The 24,081-nt window shown below is 48.9% G+C and overlaps 1 protein-coding gene and 1 long non-coding RNA gene across 8 annotated transcripts in view; both read left to right on the top strand.

Moving 5' to 3' along the window:
- The window catches only part of RBM47 (RNA binding motif protein 47), an 81,675-nt gene extending 73,059 nt beyond the window's left edge, over nt 1–8,616 (top strand). For 6 of the 7 annotated variants that reach the window (XM_063336579.1, XM_063336580.1, XM_063336586.1 and 3 more), the window contains 3 exons: nt 1,362–1,568; nt 5,157–5,359; nt 5,772–8,616. In XM_063336579.1, coding sequence (XP_063192649.1) covers nt 1,362–1,568; nt 5,157–5,359; nt 5,772–6,026 — 665 coding nt within the window. In that variant the 3' untranslated portion in view covers nt 6,027–8,616. The remainder of the gene's footprint in view (nt 1–1,361; nt 1,569–5,156; nt 5,360–5,771) is intronic. The other variant, XM_063336581.1, reaches the window with a different exon arrangement.
- An 11,797-nt stretch (nt 8,617–20,413) lies between these two features.
- LOC134516419 (uncharacterized) lies at nt 20,414–23,127 on the top strand. The gene is made up of 3 exons (XR_010071321.1): nt 20,414–20,757; nt 21,034–21,204; nt 21,540–23,127. It is a non-coding gene; the product is annotated as an uncharacterized LOC134516419 (long non-coding RNA).
- The last annotated feature ends 954 nt before the right edge of the window (nt 23,128–24,081 follow it).

Below are 24,081 nucleotides of genomic sequence, written 5' to 3'. Positions count from 1 at the left end.
TTAATTTATGACTATGCAGAGTGTATTTATCTATAAATAATTGCTAGTGTACAGGCTAGTATGAGGGAGGCATCAAAACTATGATTAAGAATGAGCTAAGGAGCCAAGCACAGAATGGGGAAGAGAGGGATATGTTTTTTATGAGTGCTGTACTAAGTCTGAACAAGTCCAAGGACTCCAGCTTCTGGTGCCTCCTTCCAAAGAGACCGTTCCTAAGTATTAGAGATCGTGACAGAGTGTTCCTTTTGCCTTCTCCTGGGGTGTGGGTACAGTGACCTGGTCATTCAAAGGGAGGGATGTCAGGGAAAGCCTCAGCTGGGAGCTCTCCAGGTGTCATTTGCCCTCTGCATTAAAATGACAGTAGTGCTATGTCCTTCATGAAGTCATTTGAGAACTATGAGCAGAAGGAATTGTCTGAGCGCAGAATAATTCTTTTATTATGTATACTTTAATGAGTTATCAGTTAGTCATTAAAAATTAACCAAAAATCAGTTATTCATAAAAAACCTAGCAGCTATAACTGGTGTTATAATTACAATTATTGCCTACTTACAGGAATTATAGTTTCCTGAAACTTAATGTGTATTTCCATATAACAGGCAGTTTAGCATGAATATATTCTTAAAGCACCCATGTAAACCAAGAAATATTCTTAACCCTAGTTGATCAAGAATTTCAGCTTCTTCTCAGTTTCCAGATTTGTATTTGCAATGAACTACAAAGAAGTTAACTGACTGTCTAAATATTCAGTTAGGCCATCATAGAGCACATTAATACCCCAGTGTCCAAAGTACTGTCATAACGTGCGTGAAGTCACTAAAATAAATAAAGGAAATATTTTTGGGGATAGGCTATATTCACATCGCTAATAGAATAGCAGAGAAAACAAACAACACTAGTAAAAATATATGCAATGGTGGGACAAAGCTGGTTGAAGGCCAGGTACAGCTTCAGGCCATCTCTGCAGGATCCCATTGCGGCCAGCTGAGAGGCTGGGTCTCCTCTGGAGGACAGCTGAGAGCAGAAGCTGTTCCTGCTGCATAGAAATCACTCTGGAGGAGCCCCTCTCACTCTGCTGAGCGCATTATACCCACAACACTGGCCATGAGGCTTGTATCAGTATAAATAAGCAGTTAATATATGGTCAGAAACATCAAGAGCAAAACTTGCATAGGCTTACTGGGTGCTTCTAAGGCAAAACTCTTCTGTTTTCCTACGCGAGGTCACCAGGGCTCAGATCAAACTTCAGCAGCCTCGTTTGTAAGCACAGGCCTCCCGATCTCAGCCTGGGGCCGTTCGTGCTCCCCGTGGGGCTGTTGCTCTCCGTTATTCACCATCCTGTTCTATGTTGTTATCATAAGCAGGCAGCATACGAGGCAGAGGGCGAGGTGCAGCTGGCAACAGAGCCCCGGGCCCCAGGGGCTCCTACCTGGGGGGATACTCCGCCGGCCGTGGCATCTACAGCAGGTACCACGAAGGCAAAGGAAAACAGCAAGAGAAAGGATACGAGCTGGTACCCAACTTGGAGTTACCTGCGGTCAATCCGGTGGCCATTAAGCCTGGTGCAGGTTAGTATGTGCAATGAGGGGAGGAAAGCAGAGGTGGTGGGGGAGCCCCCACTCCGAGCCCCATGTCGGGCACATGGGGACATCTCCAGGGCCAGCCCACAGCTGCAGCCATGGGGACAGCCCCAGGGCTGGGGCTTAGCACTCCCCTGCGCCAGATCCCTCCTGGCCCAGGCCAGGCTTTCTGCAAACAAGAGGCACACGGAGGGACAGGGGACGTGACCATCTGGGAGCTCTTCAGGCCAAAGAAAAAAGGGCTGAAGCTGCACCCACCCTGCCTGTCCCCTTTTGCACCTCCTCAGGAGGAAGCGGACTTTCTTCTCCATCTAGTCATGTACACTAGAGCATGGTGACTAAGAGCAATCTTCTTCTCTTTTAATTTCTTCAATGCTAACTTCACCCTGGGAGATTCCCACCCCAGATTTCCAGCCAGGCCAGAGCTCTCCCTTGCTTAGTTCAGACTTCTCCAGTGCTACAGGGCTGGGAAAAGGACCTGGGGCTTTCCCATTGCAGGAAAGTCCGCGGCTGAGGCAAGCTCCTCTATCACCTTCAGCAGCATGGGGAAGGAGCAATGCAGGGAGCCCTCAGGGTCCAGCTTGCAGCGATGCAGCACCTACAGGAGAGTTCTCAGCTCTGCTGGGCTGCAGGGAGCCGGCCCAAGGGCCCGAGGGCTGGGGCAGGGTTTGCCGCCTTCCACCACATCCTCAGTTGAGCATCCATCAGGATGAAGTTTGAAGGCTGCAATTCCTCAAGATCCTGTTCGGAGATATTTTTATTTAGAAAAGCAGCCTGAGGAAGAAGGTCCTTGCAGGTGACGGGGTCAAGTCCTCTTGCAAAAGTCCTCAGGTCTTCTCCTCATTCCTCTCTCAAAGTAAACTGTAACTGCAGGACCTAAGTGGTATTTAATAATAGAGCTGCAGTGGTTTCCCAGAACATGCTCCATACTGTCGGTGGAAACTACAGCTTGCATCTAATGAAGGCTGTAAAGAGTTCTTCATAGCAGCTGGATGAGACAATGTGAGAAGAGGCCTAGAGGCAAAGGAAGGCTGTCAAGATTAGAGCCATTTCCAAAGGAAGATCAGACTTCCTGAGAAAACTAGCCACTCACAATCAGAAAATATTACCGCTATGTGTGTTTGTAAAGATACTTCAGGAATTCCAGGTATTACTAAAGGATGCTTGAAAAGAGGGCTTTGAAATGCAGGCCTATTAGTGGTGTCTGTAATTCATTCAACTGCCAAACACAACCCTGAAGCTCAAGTCTAAATATTTCTACACTTGAAGCATGCTGAGATTCAGATTTATTAGGTCTTCCCCTTCGTATTGTTTCAGCACAGCCTCTGAGCACAGAAGCACCCGGTCTGTTTTCCCCAACCAGATCAGATGATCTAGTAAGAGGTACCACATGCAAGACTTACCTCTGTTATTAAAAGGGTATGACTCTGAAAGCACATTACCAGAATGAAAGAGCAGAGATGTACCAACTCTGCAAAGTTTCCTACCATTTAGAACAACCTTAAAGCTCATTTCTTTGCAAATGGTTAGAAAGCTTCTGAGAGGTCACCCCGACACCCCAGCTGCCTGTTACTGCTTTTCTGCCAGAAGTTACCACAGACTGGAGCACGTGAGCTCTCTGCCTTTGCTTCGGTGAGAAATTAGCCAGGTTATTTAAACCAGTGATAAAACTGGTTTGAGCTGACCAGGTGGACTTGGTGTAGAAGGAGAACTGGAAAAGCTCATGGGTGGAGGTCTCTGCTTAAGGAAACAGTGGTAGTCCACTGGTGGTGTAAACATCTCTGCCTGAAAGACAGCTGATCAGATCCCCTACCGCAGTCTCCAGGATCCGAATGAGAGCACTGCTTGCCGGCACCTCTCCTTCCCACAGGCAGAATTGCACACTTCCACATTGCAAAGTTTCATCCCAGTGAAAGAAACACGGCTTCATTTCTGACTTACTGGCTGCACCTCCCGTAGATGTCACATCACCTCTTAGTCCATCATTTATTGATTACTCTGTTTTCCTGGTGAATAACCTCACTGCTGAAAGGCTCGCAAGCTGAATGCTGAAGCGTGCACTATGATGGAAAGCATAGCATCATAGAAGTTTGTGTTGGAACGGACCTTTAAAGATCATCTACTTCCAACCCCACTGTCCTGGGCAGGGACATCTTCCACTAGGTCAGGTTGCTCAAAGCCCCTTCCAACCTGAACTTGAACACTTCCAATGATGGGGCATCCACAACTTCTCTGGGCAACCTGTTCCAGTGTCTTATCACCATCATCATAGAGTATTCCTTCCTTATGTCCAAACCAAATCTACCTTCTTTCAGTCTAAAACTGTTACCGGTTGTCCTATTGCAACAGGCCTTACTAAAAAGTCTGTCCCCATCTTTCTTATAAGCCGTCTTTAAGTACTCAATGGCCACAATGAAGTCTCCCCGGAGCCTTGTCTTCTCCAGGCTGAACAACTCCAACTCTCTCAGCCTGTCCTCAAAGGAGAGGTGCTCCAGCCCTCTGATCATCTTTGTAGCCTTCCTCTGGACTCCCTCCAACAGGTCCATGTCCTTCTTATGTCCTTCTGGGAGCCCCAGAGCTGGATGCAGTACTCCTGGTGGGGTCTCACCAGAGCAGAGTAGAGGGACAGAATCCCCTCCCTTGACCTACTGGCCACGCTTCTTTTGATGTGGCCCAGGATGCGATTGGCTTTCTGGGCTGCGAGCGAACATTGCCGGCTCATATCCAATTATCATGGTTATTGGGAATGTTCAGCAAAGCACATTTCTTCCCTAAGCACTGTCATGAAGCTCCATTTTGGATCAAACTCACCATCTCTGAACACCATCCATCTGACCAGAGTGTTTTCCCTTTGTCTGAAAGACCATAGCTCTAATTATTCTGTGTTGTACAATTTTGGCATGAGGGAGAATTCTCTTAAGAGCAATTTCTTTTTAGTGTCATTAAACAGACTGATCCTGCAGCAGAAAAATGGGATAAAACATACTTAGCCAAGTTAGTCCTGGGAAATGCATGGTAGTAAATGAGCTGGTATTTTGCAGGGTTGGCCAAAAGACAGCATATAGGCTGGACTAGTTGCTGCCTGAAACTTCTGCAGTACAAACCATACTTTCCTGGAGCAGCTCTGCCTATGGCAGCTACACGTCTCCCTTGATCTCAACAGCTGGAGCAGGGACCCCACCAGGACAGTACGCGCTCCCACCTGTCCCTGTGCTCAGGGCACACTCTTGGCCAGGGCGGAGGACAGCCGTGGTCAGAAGGGGCTGTGTAAATCCAGGTCGCAGCTCCCAGTCCCCAGCAGGGCTCTGGCCCTGGGACATCCGTGCCAGGAGCATGAGGGGAAATGCTGGGCAGAGCAGGCAGCACCGAGCCCCTCACTGTGCATCAGCCACGGTGCTCCCACCCGTGGGGAGGACAGAGGTGCTCCAGGTCCCCCGCCAGCACACGGGGCTACCTGCCCTGATGAGAGCAGTGCGGGACCGCTGTGGGAGAGCCTGCGCAGCCAGGAGGGAGGGCTCTTTGAGATGGTCCTAGAAAGCCACTCCCAACACACCTGATGTGTCTGGTCTCTCCTAGTGGCCATCCCTGCCATCGGCGCCCAGTACTCCATGTTTCAGGCTGCTCCACCGGCCAAGATGATGGAAGATGGCAAAATCCACACTGTCGAGCACATCATTAACCCTATAGCCGTCCAGCAGGATCCGGCTAGCGCGGCAGCCGCTGCGGCAGCCGCCGCCGCAGCTGTAATACCGGCCGTCTCAACGCCTCCCCCCTTCCAGGTGAGTTCAGCACACGAGTCCTGCTTCCCATATGTCCTGCTTTCCGTACGTCCCACTTCCCATACGTCCTGCTTCCCATACGTCCTGCTCTGCATCCCTGGACTGGGGGGAAAGCCTGGCCTCTTGCCCTGCTCCTGTTCAGGAGATGCTGCCAAGGATGTTACGGTGCCCAGCAGCCCTGCAGTTCATCTGACCTCTCTTAGACATCTGCACTTTGGACAGTTGCTCTCCCGCTATGGGGGACCCAAATCTGGGAGGGAGGGAACATCCCCCCGTGATGGCCTAGCTCTCATACCCTCCCGTTATCACCTCCCCTTCTGGGGGGGTTCACAATTCAGGGGGTGGAAACAGGATAGTACAGCATTTAAGGACTTTTTTTTTTTGAGGTCTGAACCCAACGCTTTCCTTCCAGGGCCGCCCCATCACGCCGGTGTACACCATGGCTCCCAACGTGCAGCGAATCCCCGCCGCCGGGATTTACGGGACAAGTTACGTGCCATTTGCAGCGCCCGCCGCGGCGACAGCGACGATAGCCACGCTACAGAAGAATGCCGCTGCCGCCGCCGCCGCTGCTGCTGCCTATGGGGGATACGCCGGCTACATCCCTCCGGCGTTCCCGGCCGCCACCATCCAGGTCCCCATCCATGACGTCTACCAGACGTACTGAGACTGTCGGCAGAGGAGGGCGGCGGAGAAACACACACTGAAGGAACACTTTACTATTTATGAAGAAAGAACCGACTGCGAAAGAGTAAACGTTTGGGCTCGGTAAACTGAGGCAGAAAGTGAAGAATGTCATAGAAAAAAAAACGTGTTTGAAATATTTTCTACGCTTGAAGTTTTCACTAACTTTTTTAGGCTATTTTTAAAATTTAACGTGCCTGTATTCATACATTTCTAAAGGACCTCGATGCATCCAGCCCACCGCTGACGTGCATTTATACGCATCCTAGTGGGGTTGCATAGGGTCTTTTTTTTTTTTTTAGCAGTTATATTTTCAATATATTTGTGGTATGAAGGTTATTTTTTAGTAACTTCTGCACTCCAGAGATGTCTATTTTGTAGTGCCCTTAATAATATATCAGCTATATATTAAAAAGCACACCTGAGCAGCTAGGGAAAGTTTTAACAATATATTTTGAAGAATATATTCAATATTTAAAGAATACATACTTTAGAATTTTTTTTTTAAGGAAAAAACCAACAAGTATCTTATTTAAAAAATTATACTGGAAAGTGCAATTTGAAAAATGTGCGAGACCTCTGCATTTTTGTGCTGGCATTAATACAGTCTGCTTGTTCTTATTTGAAATCAGAAGTAACTAATATTGCCTGCTTGGGAGAAAGAGGTTAAAAAAAAAACCAAAAAGCCTCCTCACACAAACATCTTCACGGTGTGACCTGCAGGCTTGTGTGCAGTAAAGGAAAGGCTCAGAGTTTTCCTTAACAACTGGATTTTCTATTTATTGAAGCTACTCATAGTTGAAGCACGTGCAGAAACGAGTAGCCGCTATTTTCGCGCGAGACGTCTTGACTTAGATCTTCATCCAGTATAAAGCCTAGGCTCTTTTCCAACGCTCTTTATTTTCTTCCTTGAAGTATGTGTTGTAGTGACTGAGAATGTATGCTGCTGTCGGCGAGAGCAGGCGCGCTCTCGCCCAGAGGATGCGCAGCGTTCCTTACCCATCGCTCCATCATGTTCCGAGAGAAATTTCCCAGGTACTAGGGGTGGTAGTGATACTGGAATTAGTGAAACGGGGCTAGCCTCCCTCCCGGCCTCCCTTCCACGCTTAATTCCTCGTCTCCGCGACTGGAGTTGTACATGCACATCAGGGGTGGGAGCGATTAGACCCGATGATTTTAAGACATAGAGCTTGTAAATATCTTTTAATATACATTTTTAAAGTCATTTTATGTTGCAAATTTACATGGTATGTGGTTTGCCACAAAACAAAAACCTTTTATTGCGATGTTATTAAGAAGTTTGTTTTATTAAGAAGTAAATATATTATTGCAGTGTTTTGTGGCCTGTTTAAAGGCTTTTATTTAGTAGTGCGGTGAATGAAACTGTAGTAAACCGGTATAGAAATATCTTGCCCATTGTATGAAGTGCATCAGCCCTGCAAACACAGCTCCAGTGGCAGGAGGTGTGAATCAGGGAGCAAGTAAACAGCGTTCCTTTGCTTTCTGTGGTGTAGGTACCAACCGAAGGGGTTTCCTATTGGGTATATTTTGACAACTGAACCACTTCCAGACCACGTCCAGCTCAGTGAAGTGACCTTTTAATTAATACGCTTTTTTTTTTTTTCTTTCCTTGCCTCAAAATGGAGGGAGCGGTTGTTGTTCTAGGTGCTCTTGCTCGGCCCAGCTGAGCTCTCCTTAACCCTGTCGCCCCCTTAGCGAAAGCCCTGTGAGGAGGTTAACCATTAGGTCGGACTCTGCCCCTCTGGCCCCTTCCAGGCAGATTTTTATTGCTTCTGAAAGCGCTCCCGGACCTTCACCCTGAGGAGGGGATTTGGACAAAGCCCCGACAGGGGGAAGCCCCCAGCCAGCACTCCGGCGAAGGCTCGACACTAAAAACCGCCATGGGTCCGTGGGCTCTGCACAAACACCCCCGGGGTGGGGAAAAGGCAGTCCAGTGATTTGGGTCTCCGCCGGCCCCTTTCCAGCCCCACACCATGGCTGACCCACAGAGGAGGGATGAAGGGTGATGGCTCCCTTCCCACTCACCCTCTTCCCATGGTAGGACGAGGGTCCCGCCGCTGGCAGAGGTGGCAGGGAGAGAAAGAAGCCAAGGAGGGCAAATCCCGAGGCACCCCAGGCCACCGGTGGGTGCTGCCTGAGCCGGGGCAGGAGCAGGAGACGCAAGCAGGACCTGGGGACACAGGCAGGACGTGGGGACGCAGGCAGGACGTGGGGACGCAGGCAGCCAGGTCACGCTGAGCCTCCCGCCCCTGCCTGTCTTTTACACTTGCTTCTAAACCATTTCATGTACACTACTACTGAGGTAAGTCTGGTAACTTGAAATGTGAACATCTTTAGGTTAAGAACAAACTATTCAAAGAAAAAAAAAATATATTTGAAAAAAAAAAACAACAAACAAAACTAGTGTGCCTTAGTCTCAAAAGAGCTGATATTTTAGGTGTTTTATTGTATCTCTGTTCTCTGTACTGTTGGAAGCCTCTGAGTTTATTTAGTTCTTGCTCCATTTACGGTACATTTCTAGGATGTAGTGAATAAAGCATTCTTCAAAAATGGAGACTGTCACTTCATTGCAACATCCCACTGCCAGGTTTAGCCACTCTGCCAAGGCTGTGCCCCCACCCCGAGCTGAGGCGAGGGTGCTGGGGGCAGGAGGGAGCGGGGAGGGGAGATGCACCGTCCCACCGGCTCCCCCGTCCCACCGCCTGCAGAGGACAGTGACCTTCCCAGCAGGCATACTGGGCATCTCCCCATTCTTCCAGCAGCCTCTGATCGGCCTAAATCTCTTCACATCCAGTTTGGAGGCGGTGCCTGGATGCGGATGGAGCTGAAGCTGGCATCCCTCCGTGCTTTCCACCCACCCAGCGCACAAAACCCCTGTGGCTCTGTTGCACGTCCTCGCGGCGGGGCAGAAGCGCTGTGGACTGGGATGTGGTTTATCATCTCGGCGTGCTCCATCCTGCAAACGCACAGAAAGCTAAGCTGCACCTCTTGGCAGTATTTGCAGTCCAAAAATCCCTCCAGAATCCTGGCTCTTTCTGTAAGTCCAGCCGGAGAAAACTTGGTGCAAATTCCAAATCTGGGGAGAAGAGCGGTGTGAGGGAGCAGAGGTAAACTGAGGCAGAGCAGAGATGGGAGAGGTGTTGGCCACCTCTATTCAGGGTGAATAACCCGAAAGGGAAGGAGACCAGAATAAATACTGCATAAGCTTCTACATCCCTCATAAGAAAGAAAAAGGGTCTGCAACGTCCTACCTCTAGCATCACTTCTCATAATGCAATTAGGACGAGGCACTTCACACCAACATGCCTTGGATTTCCCGAAGGACACTAATCATGAGAGGTTTCCCTAGTCTTTTTTTTTTTGTGCAAGAAAATGGAAAGAAAATACATTTTTAATTTTTTTTTTTTTTGGTAGGATTTGGGGGTAAGGGATGGAATCACCTAATTTTGCCTGTTTTCCCTGTATAAACATTGCAGGTTTGGTGTAGGAGCCTGTGTGTCCCAGAAATCATTCCCACCAACAGGTCAATCTATCTTGCTCAGGGAATGGGTGATCAACATGATGCTAAAAACAGCTTTCAGGGAGATATGGCCACATTAGGACCTCCCCTCTCAGACAAATCATCAAGTCAAACAAGAAGACTAACATCTTCCCAGCAACTCGTTGCTGACCTTTCCACTCACCAGAGGTCCACCTACGTTTACTTGGATGAGAAAGAAACCACCAGCAAACCATGGCCCTTTTCAGGTGTTCAGACATGAGACATGCCCTTCACAAAAAACAACGTTTTCCAAGTGAGGTGAAGAACTGTGCCACACTGACACGTGTTTCTGGCTCTTTCCCCTTTCCCTTTATCCAAGCTGCCCACAATTAAAATGAATCTACACAGCTTTTTCTAAACGGACACTTTATAAGAGAATTTTTTTTATCTTCCTGGACTGCTGGTTTGTGACTTCAGTTTTGTCAGATCTTAATTAATGATTAACCCATCGTAAGGTTGAAATATGCAAGTCATTCTCAGGATATTAACATAAACAACGTCAGAGAAATGCAATTATGCTTTCAAGATGACCTTGCTGCCTTGGGAATGTCAGGAGCTCTGCTGAGCCCTTGGGCACTGTGACAACTCCCCGCACTGCCAAGTCGATCCCATTCCCTTTCTGAACGTCTTTCTTGATGATCTTGCAGGGCAGAGGTGCACTTCCCTGGCTGGTATTGACCTAAATCGCTAAAAACCAGCTTTGACTTTCTTCAGGAAACACCACCCATTAACACAACTGTGATACAGCTACTATACAAACAGATTAACAAGAAATTCAAGTGGATTAACACCACTCTGATATTGCAACATCTCATTTTATGCAAGCACTGGAGCTCAAAGTATATGCAAAATGCATTTTTTGATATGTCTGAAAAGGTATATGTGGTACCCCATCTCCTTCCCTGTGGCTGGTGTTACCCCCCTAACGTCTCTGGTCTGGCTGGGTCCTGAGCACCCACTGAGCTCTCTGCTCCCTGTGTGCCACCAGCCACCAAACTGGCCCATCGTGCTGACCTGTAAAATAAATATACCCCAGATCGACCTTGTAACAAGAGAATCTACCTCTGCTGGGCATCTAAAAGCCAGCAAAGTCAGGTTTTATGCTCAGGTGTGTCAATTAAATGCTGAATCACACTTGACTGAGTTTCAGGGCCAAGTCCTGCCTGGCAACAAAGTGGTCGGAGGGGTGCTGCAGGGAGAAGCTGCAAGTTAGGGAATAAGAAAAAAGGCTGTTTTGTGGCACCAAATCCTTCCCTCCTGGCACAAAGGCAGGCTGTGCCCTGCAATGATGGTCATTCAAGATAGCAAAGAGACCATGGAAATTTTTAGAAATTTGGTACTGTAGAAGTACTTCCATATGAAGTATTCCCTGTCGAGCAGATGAATTAGATCAGACTATTTACTTTTTTTTCCTCCCGCCAGAAGAACCAGGACTGGAGTTCACTGGTTTCCTAATCAAAGAAGACAGAAGCTCTGCCTCGCAGTCCTCGCTCAGGCCAAACTGCGGATCCTGCACGTGGGAGGCGAGAGGTCACGGACTCCATCTTCACCAGAAAACTTCATGGGGAAAAATGCTCAGACGTCCTCAGGTTTGTCCCACGTGCACCAAACGGCCGCGTCTTCCCAAGGCAGTGACAGATGCCTCCATCTAAACAGGCTGTGCCGGTCGATGCTCTGCCCCATGGCCGGCCCCGGAGCTTCACCTCCGTCTGCCCGGAGGTCCCCACAGCCACCTTTCCCCAGGGCATTTGGAGAGGCAGGATCACAAACGTGGGTTGTGGGCTTGTGCCCACCATAACTGTTCCCGCACTTCTGCATGCAGCCGGTCGCCACGCCGAAGGAAGCTGTGTCACTTTTCATGGTCTGGTTGCCCACAGTTGTAGCTTTACTTTGAAGCCAGATATGCACTTGTTAATTTTTTATTACCTCTTTCCAAACACACACGTGTAATTTTTGCCCAGCCAGGCTGCACTTTGAGCCTGTCCTTGCACGTTCTTGCAATGTCGCTGGAGTTCAGCGTCAGCTCAGCCGCTGCCTGCGATCTGCACGCTGGTGGGAAGCAGGAAGCCACAGGTAACCCAGAAGATCTTCCTGAAGCATGAAAAAAAAAACCTGCAAACAGCCTACACAAGCCACAGGAGTGACCTCAAGCTAACCAGCAGAGAGAGAGAGATGCATTTAAATTGGTCAGAGGTAAACCAGCCTACGTTTAGAGCAGTTCCTTTGTTCCAAAGCTTTGAAGCAATAATTACAATGAGCAATTCTCACTCCTGTCGCAAACCTGTAGGATATGGACCAGGGTGTCCTGCAGTCACTCAACGGGGCACGCAATGACAAGGGACTACTCATTAAACTTGTTCTGCATGCGCTGGCTGTACACAAACGAGGCATCCTTAGTTTCTCTAGCTTTTGACTTTTCGGCTGCTGTCCCTCGCAGGAGAGCTTTCCAGCCATGTGGATGAGTTAAGGATTCCCTCAAGGCTTGGCTTCTCTCCAGGCAGGCAGATCCTTTGGCTCACCAGCCTTTGTGCAGGATGCAGAGGGACACAATCCTAGTGAGCAGCTGCAATGCTGGCATCCAGGCAGCGCCGTGGAGGCACTTGGCACCCTGCAGTCCAACAAGCAGCAATGGTGCAGCTGCCGAGAGCTTGGCAGAGCACTCAGGAGGGCTCTGGCAGACAAAACGCTGGGGACCACCAGCACCTCATCAACGATCAGGTCACCAAGGACATATCCAAGCAAGAAAACATGCAATAGCATCATGTAAGCAGTCCAGGCTTCCCTTCCACTAACCCTCCACTACCACCAGCTGGGCAGTTTCTTGCTACCACCCAAAGCATTGCAGTAAACTCTTCCCAAAGAAAGACCGTCCATCCCTGCATCCACAGGATGGAGTGCTACAGGCTGAGAGCGCTGTGGCACGCCCCACGCTCCATGCAGACATACCTCCTCCTGCGGTGTCCTGGCAATGCTGTTGGCCATGCCCTGATGCCACAGTGCTGCAGCAGGCCCTGGAGCACACCCAAAGGCTCTCATGTTGAAAGATGAGCCCCGAGAAGCACGAGGTGAAGTACTTCAGGCTTGGCATACATGTCAAAAATGAAAGATGAGGAAGAGTATTATGTCTGACTCGGACTTTCAGCCTGAGTCATGAGGTGTTTGATGATGGAGACATACCTGGAGAAAGCATCATCCAGACAGACTGGGAAACTGCGATGATGCGGTGGTATCCTGAGGCCCTGGCCTGTGGGAAAGCTGGTGAGAGAGGATAGGTGGCAGGGAAGAAACTGTTTTGTGTCCTTGATTTGGATGCACATCTCTCCCCACTGGAGTCCCCTCCACGGAGGTGGTCCCCCCAGTGATGTATCTGGCCACATTCAGGGGTTTTCCCCACTAGTGGCCTGTCAAACTGAGGACGTTGGCTGGGTACATTAGGCAACACCCAGAAAAGGCATAAAAAAATACCTGTAGCTGTCTTGTCTGCTTTTCTCTTTTGCGCACCCAGAATTGTAGTGACACGAGTGCGGTGGCTACGCACCCCATCTCCCCTCCTAGCACTTCTGAAGGGACATGCCCAGAGAGGCTGGTCTTGCTTCTGCTGGCAGATACTGCATTCACCTTCAAGCCAGCCCTCCCCAGAGTGCAGACGGGGGAAGAGAGTGGGCTGGAAAGGGAAACAACCAGAGCTGATCCCCCAGCCCTGTGCCTGCTCTCACACAGACGGTGGGGATGGTAAGCAGAGCTGACCCAGCTGAGACCTCCCACTCCATCCCAATCAGGATTTCTTTCTCATGGTCCTACAAAACAGGAATAAATGGAAGAAATAATTCTGTCAGTCTGTTTGGGTCTCACAGCTTATTTCTCTTTTGGTGGGGAATATACTGAATACGATATGCGGCAAAGAAAAGCTGATTCTCTGCAAGGGGCAGAAATAGTCAAATACACACATGCAAAGTGACTGGAAATCAAATTGTGGTTTTGTATTCGATATTGAAGAAAGAGGGATGCTTTTTAAATGCCTCTGATGCTGAGCAATCCCGTACCAGCAAGGTGACCACTATCATCAACTCCTGTGTGATGACAGACGTCATTACGGTAGGCATCAAAGGTGCAATATTAAGTGCATCTCAGCTTAGGGAAAAGGTTCCTTTTTTCCCATAGGCACTACGGGAAGATCATTCAGAACCTACCACTTGTTTTCCCTGCAACCACACAGCATCCATACTCTGCCTGACAAAGACGTTGTCAACCGTACTTTAAATAAAGCAGTTACACTCTAATTAGCAATGTGCTTTTCCTGTGGTTTCGCTCTTTTCTCACACCAAGCAGAAGAGGATTTCAGCAGAGCACAGACCTCAGGCCGGGTCCCACAAGAGGGTTGAGTTTCACCCACGAGTAAGTTACCCATAACAAAGACTTCATCTGAGCAAGGTGCCAGCACGCCTTCAGCACTCACCGGCACTGCCACCGCCCGGGAGCAGTGGACGAGGACTCGCCAGCTGCCAGGCTCAGCTCCAGACAGAGTTGGTGAAACTCCCGGAGCTGCTTCGAACATGACCGACACGAGCCTGCTGCTTGCAGAAAAAAGAAATCATGGAAATCCGCTATAATTTGCAGTTGGGAAGAAAAACCAAGTCCTGTTCTGCACTGTGCTGTTTCAGAGTCTCAAACTCCTTTACGCCCATCACCCTTTACTCAGGAACCAAATTCCCAGTTGCAGATCCAACCCACCAACCTCCTCACCGTCCCTGGCAGGTGGGTTTTCGCCAGGTTCAGCCACCTCGCCATTGCGTGAGCCCCCAGCCCGGCTCCAAGGGGTGCGTATGTACCCCAAAACCACAGGGAAGAGCATCGCTATTTGCACAAGAGGCTGCACAAGGGTCTCCTGCCCAGCTCACCTCGCATTTCTTGATTTCACCGGGGTGACAGAGACCTGGACCCCGTCCCTGCAGAGGGTTTTTGAGACACTCTGATTGTTTTAAGCGACTTTGTTCCACATTTTGGCTTTTGTATAAGTTCTTCTCAGGCTGTTCCTTTTGGGGTTGGGACTCGGGCAGCACCGAGGTCTTAAAGGATAAGATTTAAGCATAATACATGCTGCTTCAAATTCATTTAAAAAAAAAAAAAATCCACTCTTTGAGAAAGCAAACTTCCTTGTCTTTCTGTGGCGTCTTTGTGAGCGATAGGAGGGGAGGGAGAATACGGAAATGTACAGCACTTGGCACCGGGTACACCTCAAACTAGTTTTTCAACATTTTACAACCAGCTCTGGCCATGTGACCTACACGGAAAGATAAACTGAGACATTTAATCCTTTTTTCTTTTTTTTTTTTTTACCACAAGGAAGTGAATTTTATGTGGTTGTGATCATTAAATTACAGTAAATGATTTGCCCACAAGAGGAAAAAAAAAAACAACCAACCGAGTGGTTTAACATAGGGGAGGCTGGGACAGGGTAGCTGGTTGTCACCAAATACCCTTCCCTTGCTTGAAACCTGTCAGTGAGCATCACCGTTTCTCCCTGGCTGTGGCATTTAAGGACACATCAACCCATTGTAGGTGAGGATTCCCCACCATTTGCTTTTGCAACCAGAGTACGAATAAAAATTTTCCAAAAGCCAACTGTTTTTGGAGCTAAAGCAGCAGCAATTACCCACATGCAAGTCATGGGGAAGTTATTTAACACGGCATCACCCTGGAAAGCAGCAAGCTTCACAACTTCTGCTTCACCTCCAGAATACCATCAACTTTTGAAATGAAAGCCAGGCGTACCAGGACAGAGAAACCCCATTCAGTCCAACAGCCAGGGCTGCCATCACCCCGCACCAGGAACATGATCCCACTATTTTATGGGCAGGGTGAATCATGTCCCCGGCGTGGAGAGGCCGGGGTGAACTCAGCACCTCCCTCCTGCCGGAGCATCCCCAGGGACCACCACGCAGCCCCCAGAGTGACAAGGGCAGCCCACGGCTCTGAGACACTTGAGGCTGGGGTACGAGTGGGGCAGCATCCTTGGTGAGGCACTGGTTAGTCAGTGTTGCCAGCTGAGGACGCAGGCTGGAAAAAACGTTAATGGAAACAGAAGGTGTGCAAGAAACTCTGCAGACCGTGCCTGTGAGTTGCCCCCGGCGTGGTCTGTCCTGCTGCCATTTTCCTGTTAGCGCAGAGGAAACCGTCACCCACAAACGACTGATGAATGTGACAGCCGTTGTCAGGGTGCCAGTCGCTGGAGGTTGTCTTCTCCAGCACTGAGGGTGGCGTGCTCGTAGATTTCTGAGAACCGTGGCTTTTTGCTATTGTTTTTTTCTGTTTGGCTGCACTCCCACCTGCTAACATACCAGTACTTTCTTTAGGGCAACATTAGTCTGACTATTTAAACAACTTTCTGCTACAGTCTGTTCAATCCGTGGAAACGTTGGCCTAAGCAAGATAACAGCTAAAGCTGAAAAGTACCTTTGTGAAGGTGGTGCTGCTGGCCCCTGGGACGTGCCAGCTGTGCATCGGCACAGGCTCAGCAGGGGGTTTCATCTCAGGTGCTATGAGAGCATGACAGCCAGGTTTCCAGACCGGAGCTGGCTCAGCTTTGACCAGCCCAGACCAAGAGCAGGTGAGCCATGCGCTCCAAGCGCCCACCACCATCCTCGGGGAACCGCTGCTGCCGGCCCCGGTGCTGCATCCACCAGCCACTGCCGGCTGAACAGGAGATGCAAGGGCTTGTGTTCAACCAGGCTCAGCTTCCTGGTGTGGTCTGCCACGTCCCCACATGAACCAGAGCACGGGCGCAGGCGGGAGGTGGAGGGGAGAGCCCCTGCAGCTCAAGGGAGCTCCCCAGGACCAGCCCGGCGCCTGCGCCCGTCTCAGCTTGCCTCCATCCATGGGGCGAGGGCACAGTGGCAGGAACACACGGAAAACACGCAGCTAGCGGTGCCCTGGGCAGGTGAGCGTGGCTGAGCGATGCGAAAGCCCCACCGGCGGCACAGAAAACATCTTGCAGATGAGATTGGGCAATGCCACTTCTTACGACTGTGATGTGACTCTTCCCGTGAGGCTGCCAACGCTCAGCCCCAGTGTTTCCTGCTATGAGCCATTTTTATTAACCGGCAGCTCTCCTGCTCCCATTTATTCATGTCAGTAGGCTTTTCCCCAAGATAACTGCTGTGCCCAGCGCGGCCCCGTGCTCCCTGCCAGCAGGGCGGCTGTGTCTCCCCCGGGGGCAGCCCCACCAGCCTCTGCTCATCTGCTCTCCCGACGCTTGCGAAATGGCCATCCACATATCCTCAGGGCACAGAGAGCGCCATCAACAAGAGGGGGAATCAAGCACTGACAGCTCTTTCTCACGTCAGGGCAGCAAATAAAATTGTTCTACCCCTTTCCCTTCCTGGGGAAGCTCCAGCGCTGCCCCCGCCGCCGATCCCCGCCCCGGGTTTCTCCTGCCATTGTCTTGGGCTCCGAGCCATGGCAGCGCTCCCGCACACCCCGCAGTCACCCCCTCGCCTTTCAAGAGGTTTGAGCCCAGTTTACTAATGGGTTTTCACGGTTTGCAAACGGAGAAAGCTGTGGGGAAAGCAGACCTGGCCATTGCGAATCGCAGAGGTTACATCACCTTTGAATAAGGAACGGGCAAAAAAAAAATTAATGAAACCCAAAAGGTGAACAAGTTTCCCGTGGCATCACTCCTCTGCCTTTCTCATCTTACCATGCCCACGGAAAATTCCTACCAAGGAACATTTTAAAATTTGACTTTGACAAAACTTAGGGACACCCTGAAATAGCCTGTATAGGATGAGCGATCACATATAATACAGTCTTAAATGCTCATAACTCAATAACTTTGGATATTTCAAGACAAGTCTTTAAGAAGAGACTACTAAAACATCCTGGCACCACACATTATGCTGGGGAAAAAAAAAAAGAGAAGATGCCTGCAAGAAAGATTATTTCAGAATGCCCTTCTGATAGTTCATTACAAACTTAAAAGCATTATTATAAATTATGCTTGGCAAGCTTTCCTAGAGCCCCTCTGTATTTTCCAGCTGTTAATTCCCGTCTTACCAGAACAGTCTTTTTTCTTTAAAGTTAATTTTTACCTGTCTATTCATTATTTGGGTCAATCCATAAGCCCCAAAAGGTTTAAATCCCATAGTGAGTAGAAGGGGTGGGAACATACTCATTATCTGACAAAATCGCATCTATGTGCACTTCCAAAATGTTTTTCCTTGGAGTCTGACGTTACAACCCCGGTGTGATGGGCAGGACAATGTCACGGGGTCAGACGTGGCTTAGCGGTCTCAGGTCTTGTTCCCTGCAAGTTTTCCACTTCTGCCGAGTTTGACGTGAAAGCAGTACAAAAGGGCTGGCACGGGAACGCGCACCTCCCGAAGCAAAAGACGAAAGCTACTCTTTTAACGAAACCAGAAGGGGGAAGAAAAAAAGCGAAGGTAGAGAAGAAAAACCTGTAAGAGGTCAACACGGGAAACAAAGGGCAGCTTTATGCAAGCAGCTATTTCACTCCAGAAATGGCAGGGTTGGCTTAAGGCACTGCTGCCCCCTGTTTTTAATACAGAAATTCAGTGTAATTAGGGCTTTGCTTGTACCAAGAAGATAATGGCAACCCAGATGATAAGATTTAATAGTAGATGAGGCCTGGGAGGATGGAGAAGAGAGAACAGACAAGGAACAGGGTTCTCCTCCTCAAAAAGCAAAGGACTACTAAGGAAAATTGAGGTGATTCTCTGCATTTTACTTTTCTGCTTTGATCAGGCAGAACAAAAGCTTTTGATGACTGTTATAGGATCTATTGATCAAAAATGAAAGCCAGGCCCAAATGAGATAATATCTCTAACTGAAGGGTAAATAAAGCAGATTGCAATTTTTTTATAAGAAAGCAACTTTTGGACAACCAGTAACTGGCATAAGAAAGCACATTTGGTTTGGTTTTTTTTCAGAAACGTGAGGCTCAAACTGATGAAAGCTAGAAATAGATCCGTTGAAATAGACATAAAAGGATCAGTGTCAAGGATGAACTGATACAGGAACCAGCGAATGATAAGGCTGGGCAAATCACGATAAGATTCCTGCCAAAAAGCTGTTCAGAGGCATCCGCTTGAGCTGCATCCCAAGCAGGACACACACACTCAGCGCGGCGTCGGGCAGCTGCAGCCCTGGCCCCTCACTTCTGCTCCGGCAGGATGGGTCTCACCGGTTCGAGCTGCCAACACCTCCCCACTTGGTAGGAAGAGTTACCCTGGCAGCTCACTGGGTGACAGCTTGCTAGCGGTCTGCTGCCAAAGCGACTGCCGGCGTGAAATTTTTATTTTTGGTTGGACACTCCCACTATAAGGAGCCTCGTGCGATGGCTGTTCTGGTCCAACAGAGTATGCAGGTTTTTTGGCCAGAAGAGAGACAACTGTGCCTGCTTTAAACTCGTTCCTTTCTATGCTTGCTCAGCCCAAACTGCAAAGTAGCTTGAATTTACCTAACTTGCTTGCTACTACAAGGAATGCTAAGTGAGAAGATGGTATTTCAAAGTAGCCCAAGATCACAGAATCATAGAATGGTTTGGGTTGGAAGGGACCTTAAAGATCACAGAATGGTTCGGGTTAGAAGGGACCTAAAAGATCATCTAGTTCCAACCCCGGTGCCCTGGGCAGGGACACCTCCCACTAGATCAGGTTGCTCAAAGCCCCATCCAGCCTGGCCTTGAACACCTCCAGGGATGGGGCATCCACAGCTTCTCTGGGCAATCTGTTCCAGTGCCTCACCAACACCACAGTAAAGAACTTCCTGATATCCAATCTAAATCTACCCTCCTTCAGTTTGAAACCGTTACCCCTCGTCCTATCATAACATTCGCTGATAAAGAGTCCCTCCCCATCTTTCCTGTAGGCCCCCTTTAGGTACTGAAGACGAATGGTGTAGAAGCAGCTTCCACACTACTTACAGCCTAACAGAGAATTCATTAATTCCCCAGGAAGATCGTTCCATCTCTTTAGCAGCAGCACAGTCAGAACTAATGGGCAACTGCGCCGAGCCTGATGCAGGATCCATTTAGCCCAAAATTTAGTCTCCAGCAATGGCAGAAGTCAATAGCCAGGGAAGAAAAAGAACAGGGCAAGTTTATCTACTGTGTCCAAGCACTCCTCCAGCCTCCGGGCACTTTCAGCTCAGGGCATTTCTGCAGGCGAACACATTTTCTGCTTATTTATTAACTGTTAACAGACATCTCTACCAAGTTCTCTCTCTCTCAAATCAAACTGAAGGCAGCTCAATCTGCCATCCTTCCTTTTTATTTTGTGCAGGTACTTTGTACACTGCCCTTACTGTCTGTCACGCAATCGCTTCCATTTAAACTATACGTGACTTTCCTGGGCCTGAAACGTAGAAGGAGAACAATATCTCATTGTGGGGAACACGGGAAGGAGCATTCCCCTTTGGAGACAGTGCGGTAGAGGATCGGTGTTTCACCCTGACACGCTGACCCAGCAGCAGTGGCTGCTCTGCAGTTCTGAAGATTTAGCCCTCATTCTGGTGTTTAAGCAAAAACATTGTTTTTGAGACCCTAAACACAGTTTAGAGCGATGTGCCCTTGAAAAATCTCGTCTTGATCACTTCTGAAAATGTTGGTGTTTGTTGCCATTGATTTTAAGGAAGGAGTTATGGATGAAAGAGCTACTTTCCACAAGGCAATTCAAGATTAGCCTATGGAGAAATAGCAACCACACTCTGCCCACAGGAACAATTAAAGCTTACAACATACCCACTCTTGCAGAAAGCGATTCATATTGGCAGGTAGATGGCAGCTTCGATGCCAGAGGTTGCCATAGGTGTTCAGGGTATTCAGATCATGCCTGAACACTGCGCTGGTTAGGAATATAGCCTGACAGCTGGCAGAAATGGAGCAGATGTAATGGACATACTGGGCATAGTACTGCTCGCATATCCAGTATGTCCTGTGCACAAGGTGAAACAAAGGCTGGCTTCAGCTGGGAACCTCATCTGTCTGAGATCAAGTACCGAGGACATGCTGCAAAAGATTTCCAAGTTAGGAAATGACGGCACAGAGAAGCTGTGAAATTGGGCTTCGGAAAAATTATATGCAGTGAGTGAGTAAAAAAGGAGAAGATGTGAGGACTGGATATTCTGGAAAGGGGAGGTAGGTAAATGCATTTTTTTTAAAAGCATAATTTTGAGTGTTGCCTTTAAATCTTGTGTGGAGACCCTTTTTTTTCTAAAGCTGCCCTAGCTTCTACCACATGCTGCCTGAAAAGGTGTTTTAAGGTACATTTGATCATTGCATTCATATTCTGTGCTAAAACGTAATCCAGCGAGAGGGCTGGAGACAGCTCAAACCAGCCTTTCCCCAGTACGGCAGGACACAGATATTACAGCATACCGTTCCTCCTCCATACGCTCCGCATAACCCCTGCAGGCCTGGACTCGCAAAGAGGAGACTTCTCTGCAAGAGAGGAGACCTGAGGTGACCCCCCCCAGGCCCTGGGCTGCAGCCGCGGCACCCACCCTGGCAGAGCACACCCAAAGGCCCTGAGCCGGCGTACGGTACTGGGATACAGATCGGCATCTAGCTGATTCACTAGTGCAAGTACGTAAGTACTTACAAAGTGCTGCTTTGAAGATGAAAAAAATTCACATTGTTACTTATTTTTGATGAATCCTCATCAGCATTTCAGGATTCTCCCATTTAATGTAATGGATTGCATCTTGCCTCGTGACTCATACAGCCATAACTGTACTTTACTGCCCAGTTTTAAACTCATAAGCTACATTTTACAGGTAGCATGGTGCTTTTGCTGCAGCTGCCGCGGAGATGCTCCTGGCAGGAATGGCAAGGCTGTGATACTGATCCATAGGGACCCTGGAGCGTAAAGAGGAGACAGCTGAGATTTGTGCATGTCCCTGGGCTGACTGTCTCTGCAGGTAGAGGTCTTCTCCGCTACAGCTGCTCTGGAGACCTTTCTGAAGTTCAGCAAGTGTCTAGCACCCCACCACAACCAGCTCCAAAAGAGCTGCGATGCCACCTTTGCGATGCAGTCCCCGGTGATAAAACACAGTAGGACCACCTCGGCAAAGATGAGCTGAAGGGGACAGCATGCAGGAAGTACAGGGGCATCCGCTTCTGCACATCCTCCCCCTACACGTGCTTCCAGCGGCTCACACAAAAGACCATTCTGCAGGATTTGGGATTGACTCAGCTCTACTTGCCCTGCTGGTTTCTGTCAGTGTGACTTCCAGGAAGATCAGCGGAGCTGGCCCCATGCCTTTCAGTGCGAGGGAGCAAAGGCTAACCAGGAGTGCCAGATGGAAGGACCAGGGCGACCCCAGGTTTCTATGAAGACACGCTGGTGTGGTTCCCTCAAAGGTGAACACGTTGGTTTTGGGGCACTGGATCCCCAATTTGTACACAGGTGGGATTTCAGAAAGCAAACCTGACCCTCACAAACAACCCCTTCCACGAGTGAGTTGTCTGCAGGGGATAGAGAGTGAACGCTGAGCACTGGCGGGTGCAGCTGTAGGTACCAAAACACCCTTGTCTCATTCTCAGGCTTTGCTCCAATTTCATCAGCCTGCAGATGTTCCTAGCAAAGGCAGAGAGCTTAGGGGGAAAACAAAAGCACCAGCCTGGTTCCCAGTCCCATGAAGCAGGGAAAGGCGCCTGTGAAACAGACGGCTCAGGATCAGGTTTATGTCTGACAAAGCTGTTTCTACCATCTGATTGCGCCCCAGTAAAATTAGAGGTTCCTAACCCACCTCTGAGATGTCATGCAAAAAATTGGATGGAAGTGAACTACAAAGGCAAAATAGTCTTCCTTTATGATGAAACCTCAGAGGAGTAATTAATTTAATCAGCAGACTTCAACACCGCCTTTCATAACCTGAGATGCACCAAGAGGTTAAGCCATAGGGGCCAAGTTATCTTTGTGACCTTTACCACCAGGAAAATTTACAAACAGCAATTAGTAGATTCGGAGGCCGAAAAAATTAACCCAGATAGAGAGCATGTAATAAACCTCTGGCATTTAACTCAGTGAAGTTAAAGCAGAAAGGCCAAGCTGCGCTACAGCCACCATCTGCAGCGAAGGGAATTAGCATTGATCGTCTCATGGGAGATTCGCAAAACATCACCCAGTTGTTATATACTGAGGTCATAAAAATGAACCCACTTATTTCATGCGGGATATAGAGTTGTTGGACAGTATTTAATGGAACAAGAGCAAACTACAAGTGACTATATAGATCCCTGATAAGATACTTTTTCACCCCATTTCGCGGTGAACCTTGGAACTTCTAGCTTGGTACCAGAGTGAACCCTTTTCTCTCAATAGCACGCAATTAGGTGAATTACTTGGTATAGATAAAGTTGCTCTTTGGAGAGATATTACTTACAGTGAGACAGCACAATCCACAGGAGTGATAAAAAGAGGGGAGGTTCACATACCAGGTAAAGAGTAACAAAATTCTAACAAAGCTGGGGTTTGTTGGGCACACCCTCCCCCACCACAGCTCTTCCTGGATTAAAGTAATTCTTTATTCCCCTTCCCTGCAGATTTAATCCATTTTAAGATAAATCTTTATTGCTGTAATACAAATTGCCTGTGTTTGTTTATTCAGTAGTAATGCCTGGGTGCACATGAAGGGTCAACACCCGAGAACTGCAGAGCTGTAGGTAAGCCCAACACACCTTCGGGACACCTCCAAAGCCATGGTCCTGCTCCCAGGGCACGAAGCACCCGCAGATGCCAGCAGCCTAGTCTGGATCCAGAACTTAGTCAAAGCAGCTATTCTAGCACTATTTCTACAATTCCCACTCTAAATTTGTCAAGAAATGCTTTATTTTGGAAAAAAGCTAGAGTGGTAAGTAGAAGGAATAGGGAAATGACAGGTGTACTCTTTGCTGGGTAAAAAACTGGCTGGATGGCCGTGCCCAGAGAGTGGTGGTAAATGGAGTTAAATCCAGTTGGTGTCCAGTCACAAGTGGTGTCCCCCAGGGCTCGGTGCTGGGGCCGGTTCTCTTTAATATCTTTGTCAATGATCTGGATGAAGGGATTGAATGCACCCTCAGTAAGTTCGCAGATGACACTAAACTGGGCGGGCGTGTTGATCCGCTTGAGGGTAGGTTGGTTCTGCAGAGGGATCTGGACAGGCTGGACCGATGGGCTGAGACCAATGGTATGAGGTTCAACAAGGCCAAGTGCCGGGTCCTGCACTTGGGTCACAACAACCCCATGCAGCACTACAGGATTGGGGCAGAATGGCTTGAAAGCAGCTCGACAGAAAAGGACTTGGGAGTGTTGGTTGACAGCCGGCTGAATATGAGCCAGCAGTGTGCCCAGGTGGCCAAGAAGGCCAACAGCATCCTAGCCTGTATCAGGAATAGTGTGGTGAGCCGGACTAGGGAAGTGATCATCCCCCTGTACTCGGCACTGGTGAGGCCCCACCTCGAGTACTGCGTTCAGTTTTG

This window comes from Chroicocephalus ridibundus, chromosome 5 (genome assembly GCF_963924245.1).
Source record: "Chroicocephalus ridibundus chromosome 5, bChrRid1.1, whole genome shotgun sequence".
Classification (NCBI taxonomy): Eukaryota; Metazoa; Chordata; class Aves; order Charadriiformes; family Laridae; genus Chroicocephalus; species Chroicocephalus ridibundus.
The sequence above is the reverse complement of the archived record's forward strand: the minus strand, read 5'-3'. Positions and strand labels throughout refer to the sequence as shown.